Source organism: Solea senegalensis, linkage group LG19 (genome assembly GCF_019176455.1).
Source record: "Solea senegalensis isolate Sse05_10M linkage group LG19, IFAPA_SoseM_1, whole genome shotgun sequence".
NCBI classification, from domain to species: Eukaryota; Metazoa; Chordata; class Actinopteri; order Pleuronectiformes; family Soleidae; genus Solea; species Solea senegalensis.
In genome coordinates this window covers 1,799,870-1,809,742 of record NC_058038.1, presented here as the reverse complement: position 1 = coordinate 1,809,742, position 9,873 = coordinate 1,799,870, and the positions used below count along the sequence as shown (strand labels likewise).

Sequence of the window (9,873 nt, the reverse complement as noted above, 5' to 3'; positions counted from 1 at the left end):
AGAAGAAGAATCTCTGACAGACTCACTGATGTGCAGCATCTGCCTCGACTGAGAGGAGAGACAGAAGAAAGAGACCAGGAGCAGATACACAACAACTCTATCACGTTATAAGTTTATATGATGACATGTTTATAGAACTATGATGTCATTTATATAAACAGCAGCGCATAAATTGTTGATTCAAATATACTGATATCGACTTTTAATTATAGCACAATAATAATGGTGATGATATGTATAACAATAATAATAATAATAATGATAATAGCCTCGGAACTGGATCTGGATCCTGCAACCTGCAAGATGAGGACACACACACACAGAGAGAGAGAGAGAGAAAGAGAGAGAGAGAGAGAGAGGAAGGAAAGGAAAGAAAGACACAAACTAGGGAGAGAGAGAACAAGGTTAATGACATGACGTCATATTCATACTCTGAGTGTGAGAGAGTGAGTGTGTCATCAACTAAGACGGAGTCGTAGAATATTAAACGATATAAACATCATCAAATGATTAAAATAAAGCGGTAGATAATGGATGGATGGTAATTAACTATCATGACTGATAGAATATGTTCTTTTTCATGGTAAATGTTGCTACTAAATAATGTGCAGATGGTGCTGGGAGCATCTTTTACTTGACATGTAGCATGACATGTGACGATGCTCATAATACTCTCTCAGGTACATCCAGAGCCTGATGGAGATCCTCGAGTTTCTGGACAAGAACCCCGATGACCACAGAGTCCTGGAGACGTGAGTGGGACGGAGCAGAAGAGAATTTTGGACATCATAGTGTTCACTGTTACCCTCTTCTCTGACCTTACCTCCCGTCACTTCGTTCCCTCTCCACCTCTGTCTGCAGGTTCGTGGAGGTCTTGGAGGCCATCAGGAACCGACACAATGAGGTGGTCAGCACCATGGCTCAGGGAGTTATTGAGTTCAAGGACTCTTACGGCCAGCAGGACCCCGTCACTGACCACAACCTCCAGTACTTTCTGGACCGCTTCTATACCAGCAGAATCTCCATCCGCATGCTCATCAACCAGCACAGTGAGCCCCCACAAACATAAACCTCACCACATGACCATGATGTAGACATGAGTAATAATCTGATTATGCTTTGTAACATATGTAACATAATCTATAAAGTAAACTGTAATCTCAACAACACAACGACAAAGTTGTAGTTTGTATAGTTGGAAGAATATGAACTGATTTCCTTTCTCTTCTTTCTCTTCTTTCTCGCAGCTCTTGTTTTCAACGGCAACATTAACCCCGCCCACCCCAACACCATTGGCTGTATCGACTCTCAGTGTGAAGTGACAGAGGTTGTACGAGGTAAGCGGACCTTCATGGCACAAAGTTCACAGGGCAAATAAACAGCACTCTTATCAACTCTTACATAAGTCACATAAAAAGTAATAGGAAGAACATGTTGGCTGAGACGCTGATAAATAACAGATAAATAGCTTCACCAGCACCACTACAAAACAAGCACACACTTAAGTAAATACATTATTCATCTTTGTCACTGTCGATATGGAGCATGAAAACACAGCTGAAGGACACAGTAGTAACAGTAGTGTGTCGTATTTGGACGTGCTAATTACTGTCTTAACTGTGTGCAGCAAGCACTTTGTGTGCCATAGTACATTTTACATTTACTGATCTGACAGAGGATCATGAAGAGCTGCTGGTTCTGATCCAAAACACATTCATCATGTTTTATTAATTATGATGAGCTTTAATGATCGTTATGATTTTCATCTCTCTCTCTCTCACTTTTTATAGATGCATATCAGAGTGCTAAGTTGCTGTGTGAGCAGTATTACCTGGGAGCACCTGAGCTGGAGCTGAGGCAGGTGAATGGTGAGGAGCACACACTCTGTTTTTCCTTTCTTTTCACTTCCTGGTGAGTGTAACTGCAGACCACTGACACTTCTGTCTTATTTCTCCTCCTCTAGCAAATAACGTCAGAGAGCCCATCCAGATCTCATACGTCCCTTCTCACCTGTACCACATGCTCTTTGAACTCTTCAAGGTAAAAACTAAATAAATAAAGAAATGACAATGAAGAATGAATATCTTTACAATACATACTGTATAGTGTCATTCAGTTATCAAAGCTGCTGATATCACTTGTCTGCTATGATAACAGTATCTACCAGTATGAATACACTGCACATCTGTGATGCTTTGTTCTTCTTTCACTTCCACATGATCACTGTCGTGTAGCAGACGTGCATTTCTCACTCCACCTAACCCGAGATTTTAAAATGTTTTTATAGTCGTGAGAGAGAGACGGTATTTAGTAACTAAGCTCATCTGGGAGACACTCTCTTTGTACGACTGGGCGGTGACCAGAGTTCCAGGCAGTTCAGTGATGTTTGCAGTGTCTACTTCATGGAATTGACTACCGTTACATAAGTGAACAAAGGTTAACCTGCTGCTGTGGAAGCAAATAACCCAAAGTCAGTGCTCAGCTATGTTTACAAGAAACTACACGATGTAAATACCGTTAAGTGTAGAGTTCTTAGAAGCTTTTACTCGTTTGACCATGTTTGGTACAACAGTCTTCATGGAGAGTTGGAAGAGACAGAACACATTCACCAAAACTGCAAAACTATTACTCATTTAGCTCATCAGACTGTAAACAAATGACCCTGAAATATTGCCCGTTCTAATCTGTTTTGAACATGGAGTCATGGATTAATATCATCATCATCTGTTTTATTGTCTTCATTGACCTCATTGTGCTAATAAACGTCCCCGTGTCCTCTCCGTAGAATGCCATGAGAGCAACCATAGAGAATCATAAGGCCAGCAGCACCCTCCCACCTATCAGCGTCAAGGTTGCACTTGGTGGAGAGGACCTGTCCATCAAGGTGAGTCAAGCACATATCAGTCGGTACGTTTAATCCATTTATTAGAAATAAAAGAATCATTGCGTTTGTCCAAATGAAATGTTCGGCCTCCTAAACTGAACTAACACATCCAGTGCTACACAGTTACACCAGCCTCAACTATCACAACTCAATGATCAAAGGTAGCCCTTTAATATAACCTAAAATAAACTACCAAATACCCAAACTTCCCAAAGTAGGACTGACACATCCAGTGCTACCACAGTTACTGCCTCTGGGCTTTGACCCAGAAGACAACAGACAGAAGAACATGGTGGGAATCCAGACCAGTGCAGTTGTGGAGTGACGAAGAGACTGAGTGAGTGTTAGTTTAAATAAATAGACATTGTATAGCGCCCGGGCCACGCGGTGGTGTAGTGGTTAGCACTCTCGCCTTGCAGCGAGAAGACCCGGGTTCGAGCCCCGGTTGGAACAAGGGTCTTTCTGCATGGAGTTTGCATGTTCTCCCCGTGTGTGCGTGGGTTCTCTCCGGGTTCTCCGGCTTCCTCCCACAGTCCAAAAACATGCAATGTGGGGATTAGGTGAATTGGACACTCTAAATTGACCATAGGAGTGAGTGTGAGAGTGAATGGTTGTTTGTCTCTAGCTGTGTGTGGCCCTGTGATGGACTGGCGAACTGTCCAGGGTGTACCCCGCCTATCGCCCGATGTAGCTGAGATTGGCACAGCACCCCCCGCGACCCTCTGGTGGAGGATAAAGCGGTTAGATGATGACTGACTGACTGTATAGCGCCCAACATGGTACATGCTACTGGAGCTGACGACAATTTATGTTTGAAATTAAAACATTCACAGCTTAATACAAATTCTCAGAAACAGTAATCCACACTGAGGTAAAGCCTGTTAGTTCTGATTATGAACACAAGACAAAGTGTTTTCACCATTTGTCCCACTGTTGTTGGTGTCCCTGACTCACCTGGTTAGAAACTGAATTAGTTACATAAACCTCATAAAAACACATTATTATCCAGATACAGAGTCCATTCATTGCTGACATTGTGCTCCTGGCACGCCACACTTCCACTTTTAGAGACCATCAATCCAACACACTTTATACTGATAACCTGCTACACACACACACACGCACACACTCAGGCTAACACATCTCAACCTGCAGCACATGCAGTGTGAGAAAAGCCCACAATGCATTGAGCTTCAGTGATTCAGCTTGTTTGATTGTTTGACACGTGCTTCTTTTCCACGCTCTCCACAGATGAGCGATAAAGGAGGCGGAGTTCCCTTCAGGAAGACAGAGCGTTTGTTCAGTTACATGTACTCCACAGCGCCGAGGCCCTCCATAGAACATCATCACAGAACTCCACTGGTAAAGACATGACACAAAAACAAAGACACGTTCAGAAGCGATGTTGATGCGTGAAAAGAGCTAATGTGTGTGTGTGTGTGTGCAGGCGGGGTTCGGCTACGGTCTGCCCATCTCTCGGCTCTACGCTCGTTACTTCCAGGGAGACCTGCAGCTCTACTCGATGGAGGGTTACGGCTCCAACGCCGTCATTCACCTGAAGGTAATATATGACACAAGCACATTTTTGCATCGGCGTATTAGCTTGATTGGATACTTCAAAGACCACATTAAAGATGACTTTACTAATCTTGCACATTTAGAAATGATACTCAAGGCTCCACAACAAAGGCTCTTTAAAGCAGTAACTACACTCATTTAACAGCTTTGACATAATTGTGATGGTTAAACGGCTTCTCGTAATCAGATTACAACGTAAACCCTGGATTTAAATCTGTGTGTGTGTCTCTAGGCCTTGTCTACAGACTCTGTGGAGAGGCTGCCAGTCTTTAACAAGAAGGCTCTTCGTCACTACAAGCTGAGTTTGGAGGCAGATGATTGGTGCAGTCCCTCCAAGGACCCGCTGGACATGGCTGTCTACCGTGTGACCAAGTGATCCAGTCATGACCCAATATGATGTTTGGAACATTCTACATTTGTCCTTGAAAGGCAGGTCACAGAGGGACCAGAGCTGTCGGACCGGCAGCTGGCCCGGGGGAGACTGCTCAGAGACGAGAGAAGGCCCAGCGTCTTGGACTTTGCTGATTTATTGATCGTTCTTCCTGTATCTGCTCCCCCTGCTCTCTGTAAACATGTGCTGCAGATAAAGAAAGAGACGCAGAGGGTTGACGTTGTCAGTCAAGATATTCAACAATCAAACATGAACCGGTTGCATCGAGAAAGACGGGGGCAGAGAAGCCATTAGCCAATGAAAGGGTGAAAATGTTGTCTTTTCACACCAATATTGGAATTTTGATTTAAAAACCAATGTACTCACAAACGTGCTCATTTGTTATCAAGAGTTACACAGCTGTGGCGCTTTAATCTAATATTAGCTTTCCAAGCTAACGCCTTCACAGCCTTTGAACGCTGGATGTACACGCTAACATGTTTCACAGTGACGGTTAAAACACCACTATACTAAAATATGCAATCTAAAAATGATAAATAAGAAGATGACGAGGGAACAAAGTGTGTAGGAATTGTTGTGGAGATGCAGAACTACTAAGAATTGTGTTGAATTTTCACACCGCTGCTTCTCTGCTAAGCTAAATCAGGTGGATTTGCCCCATATTTCATGAGTTGGTGCGTTCCATGAAATCATTTTTAGGTTTGGAACAAGGTAATTACAACTACAGCCGCTCTATTCAGGCTTTTACCGTTTAAACGCCCAAGAGCTAGCTAAGCTAGCTGATAGCTAGCAGGTCTATTTCTAAAAATTCTGCGTGTCCGTAACAACGACCATCCCAATTTCACTGGACGTCAATTGTGTGTTGAGAAAGTTGAGTTTCATCTCGTAGCTACTTTGAATGAATGTCATACAGCCACTGCTGCTAATTGTTGGCTACATCAGAGTTTCAGAGAAACATGGGTTTAAAACCAACTATTTTATTTCAACCCAATAATTGAAGTCACCACTTCTGTTTCATTAGCTAGAATAGAACATTTTAACACAGTTAAGTCCAGATCAAATAATCCACACCTGTCTTGGAGGTGTGGATTAAAAGAGAAGAGTATTACTTCAGAAACAACAAGTGCTCGTCCACTCACAGGGCATTTCACTTGTGTTGTATTTGTGTGTCATTCACTCTGCAGACTTGTGTTATTATTGTGTATTATAGTTATTGTGTTGTGTATTATAGTTTGTCCTGAGTCTCAGTTACTTGTGGTACACAGCGATCAGGGTTTATTTGGTTAGAGTTTTGCCGGTATGTGTGTGTGTGTGTGTGTGTAGTTCTGTCACAACATTATATAAGCTTGTCTCCTGTTAACATGGTTCATGGTTAGCAATTCATTTTCTGAACTTAACATTTGAAAAGCTGTCAAACGTGTGAAAATCTCTCCATGTATACTGTGATCCACCTTGTGTGTACTATTCACAAATATGTGTGTGTAGTGCCTGTATATTATTGTAAATCTGAAGTGAGCTGTTTATATTTGAGGATTTATATTTATTTTTATAAAAAGGTTTGAAAATAAGTCACTTTGAAAAGTCATTTTTGTGCCGTTGTGTGTTGTGGATAAAATACCAACGTGTCTCGCAGACTGTAAAAGTGAAGCCATAAACCTGAACACACTGAATGATGTAACGTCAGCTCACAACAGAATCAGGGTCAGTGTACGGACTTTGTCCACCAGAGCGCGTGTTCACTGACACATCAGTGACACACACACATGCAGTCGGTCCTGCACGTCTCTGTTGAACATCATTATCACAGATTACAGGTTTACTTCACCATCATCTTTTATATAGCCGTGTTTTGAAACTATACCCTGGCCTCTTTATGACCGCTTCAGGATGTCACTTATCATCTTTCTCATTTATGATGGGAGTACAGCTTTAGATTGTCTCTCTATAGCCTTATTATTTGTGCAGTGATATCTTGGAAACTGAAAGGACATTTCCTGAGAGTACGTCCATGTATCGCAGAGATATTCTGCCACACCCCTGACAATTAAACCCAACAGCCATAATAAAAAGTCAATAAGCAGGAGATAACTAGGTCTAGGTTGTGTAACATTTCCATATGCAGATCCTGAGGGGTTTTCCTTGGACAAATACCACAACATGATGCACCGAGTGGACGGGTTCAGTTTGGAACTGGACGGTACATTTATTATTTGTGGTTCCATAAGGAATATTACCACAATAACCAGCATCTAATAAATGCTGATCCTGTAACAGCTGGTCTGGGTAAGAGGAAAAGGTTGAACATTTAAGTAGAGGGCGTTCATTTATTTATTTATTTATTTATTTATTTATTAAAACTCAGTTTTATTCTATTTTTATTCTTTTTTTTTAATCTATTTATCTACTGTTTTTATTATGTTGTACTTCTAACTACACTGCACTCAATTTAACCACTCATTCACACCAACACACAATGCAGAATGCCAGATTAGCTTAGTAAAAGTACACATTACCACTTACTAGTTACCTCCACTGGTGGATGTGATGAAGTCAGGATGTGGATGACCCAGGGTACTGACATGGTGTCAGTACCCTGGGTCATCCACATCCTGACCTCATCCAACAAACTCAGGCTCTGCTGGGTTATCACTGAACTGTGCTTGGACCTCTCTGAACTTTAGAAGAAGTCAAACCTTAAGGTGTCTGACAATAGTTTAAAACCTTTTCTAATGTTTACAATTCCATTTTGTTTAACTCAGAATGTCAGAGTGTCCTTGATTGAGCCTTTATTCGACCATGAACCAAACTCAATCTCCATGACCTCCGTCTGATTCCAAGTATCGACTGTGCACACGTGCACATCACAAGCACACAAATGTACACAGTATATTTGAACAAGGTGGGTTCATGGCAGGTTCCTGACTCACTCTGTTACTGAAAACTTTACTTTTCAAAGCACAATTCTTCTACATCACTCACTACTGTGATGTGTTGATAACTGTCATTATCACTGCTATGATATGATTTATTTTATATCTATATCATTTTATATATTATATGTAATATTATTTTAATCTATATAATATTATTATATATGTATATCTTTCTCTCTCTCTCTCTCTCTCTCTCTCTCTCTATATATATATATATATATGTGTGCTGTGCCTATGTGCTGTCCTAAAGTCCAAATATTAACGCCCCAGGTTCTATGGATTGGGAGAAAAAGGTAAGACATATTGTTGTTATACATTTGTTAATTTAGTCTAAATGAGTTATTCCATTTCATTTCTTTTTTTCCTTCCTCGTGGTTTTTCCCATGTCACTTGTAATGTCACTGTAATGGTGTTACATGTATTAAATGTATGTTAAATGTATTACAAAACCATGACAGAATGTGTCTGTACAGTTAAGATTGGGTTTGTTATTGTATTAGTGTTTGACTGTAAATGGACATGATTTAAAAAAACGTCACGCTGTATTGAAGAAGCACAGGAAACATGACAAGAAGACACATTCTCTCATAGATTTAAATATAAACCAGTGATGGATGCCCCCTGGTGGATATTCAGTGACATGACACACGTCTGTTTCTGGTTGAGACATCTCCGTGATGCTGCGTGTGTTTGTCCACTAGGGGGTGCTGCAGTGTGTATGGATAGTAAATAAACAAGTAAGTTAAACTAACCAAAAACAAATGAAACAGTAAACAAACAGGACACAAGTGGAAAATTTTGGCATAAGCTTTTAATGTTTTTATCAGTTTTTTTGACTTTTTGTTTTTAAATTACCTTTTTGCTTTTTCCCAGCATGTGTGTGTTGTTTTTTTTTTTATTACTATTGATCTGTTTTTTTTATTTATCCTATTAGTAAAGGAGGAGAGTTGCTCAGGTAAATCAGCATTCACAGTCAAACCTTCATACATTTTAACAACAGATCTGTTTTTTTCTTCTTTTTTTTAAATAAGTCTATTTCACAAATGCTGTTGAATTATTAGTTTCACCTTTTTTCTTCTTCTTGTACATTTTTCAAAAATATAAAAGGTAAATAATAAACATTCCATTGAAATATATTTTATACAGTTCTTTATACTCTTTGTTTTTTTTTCCTCTCTCCAGTGTAGGGACAGTAAAATGATATTTCCAGCATCAGCATAATCCCCATTCATTAATGGAGGGAAGCCCCTCCTCTTTCATCCCACTTTTTTTCCTCTGCCTGTTCCCAGTGGACGTACACCGACAACTGATCTGTGTTTTGGGAAAACCACTGACATGAAGCCTCAGGGAACACAGGTTACGTTTGGACGCTCAGCATCGGGAGTAAGAGTGAGACAAGGCACAGCAAAAGCAAACAAACCTGAACAGACAGACAGGTAATAAGTCAGCAAAAAGGAGGAAAATCTGCGGTTTGGTTGAAAGCGGCGTCAGAAGTAGAAAACTGACCGTTTTTTCAACATGCTTCGGTGCATAAACACTGCCTGTTGTATGCTAATGTGGCATGTTTTCATTTTTCTTCACGCTGTATGTGCAACACAACACACAACACAGGACGTCTGAGGCTCCGTACTGGATTACAGTCTCCTGAAGGATCTGGTCTCATTATATTTGACTTTATTTTGAAATGACTGTTCTTGTTATAATTATGCTGTGATGTATCTGTGCCCTGTCACTATGTGCTGCTGTCCGTCTTGGCCAGGACGCTCTTGCAGAAGTGTGTTTTATAATATATAATAACATATAAATAAAAGCTAACACTGGCATTAGGAATCTTCTGATTGGACTCATGAAACTGAGTCTGATTCACCACGGGACAGAGATGACGTCTCACAGCGCTGCTCTGTGGCCGTGAGCGTGAAACACGTCCATGCCTGTGTTACGGCACAACCAAAACATCAACACAAATCACATGATCATTGATTTGAACATGGTGTACGTCCCACAGTGTGTCCTCTAATGTGACAAAGAAAGGAAGAGGGGAAGGCGAGAGGTGTTTCTTTTTTTTAACTGAGGAGAGGTTTCCCTTC

The 9,873-nt window shown here is 40.8% G+C and overlaps 1 protein-coding gene across 1 annotated transcript in view; it reads left to right on the top strand.

Moving 5' to 3' along the window:
• LOC122784949 (pyruvate dehydrogenase (acetyl-transferring) kinase isozyme 2, mitochondrial-like) overlaps nucleotides 1-6,421 on the top strand; it is a 9,807-nt gene extending 3,386 nt beyond the window's left edge. Inside the window, exons 3-11 of the mRNA XM_044050401.1 lie at nucleotides 681-752; nucleotides 862-1,049; nucleotides 1,248-1,337; nucleotides 1,791-1,868; nucleotides 1,964-2,040; nucleotides 2,786-2,884; nucleotides 4,136-4,246; nucleotides 4,332-4,445; nucleotides 4,695-6,421. Coding sequence (XP_043906336.1) covers nucleotides 681-752; nucleotides 862-1,049; nucleotides 1,248-1,337; nucleotides 1,791-1,868; nucleotides 1,964-2,040; nucleotides 2,786-2,884; nucleotides 4,136-4,246; nucleotides 4,332-4,445; nucleotides 4,695-4,838 — 973 coding nt within the window. The 3' untranslated portion in view covers nucleotides 4,839-6,421. The remainder of the gene's footprint in view (nucleotides 1-680; nucleotides 753-861; nucleotides 1,050-1,247; nucleotides 1,338-1,790; nucleotides 1,869-1,963; nucleotides 2,041-2,785; nucleotides 2,885-4,135; nucleotides 4,247-4,331; nucleotides 4,446-4,694) is intronic.
• The last annotated feature ends 3,452 nt before the right edge of the window (nucleotides 6,422-9,873 follow it).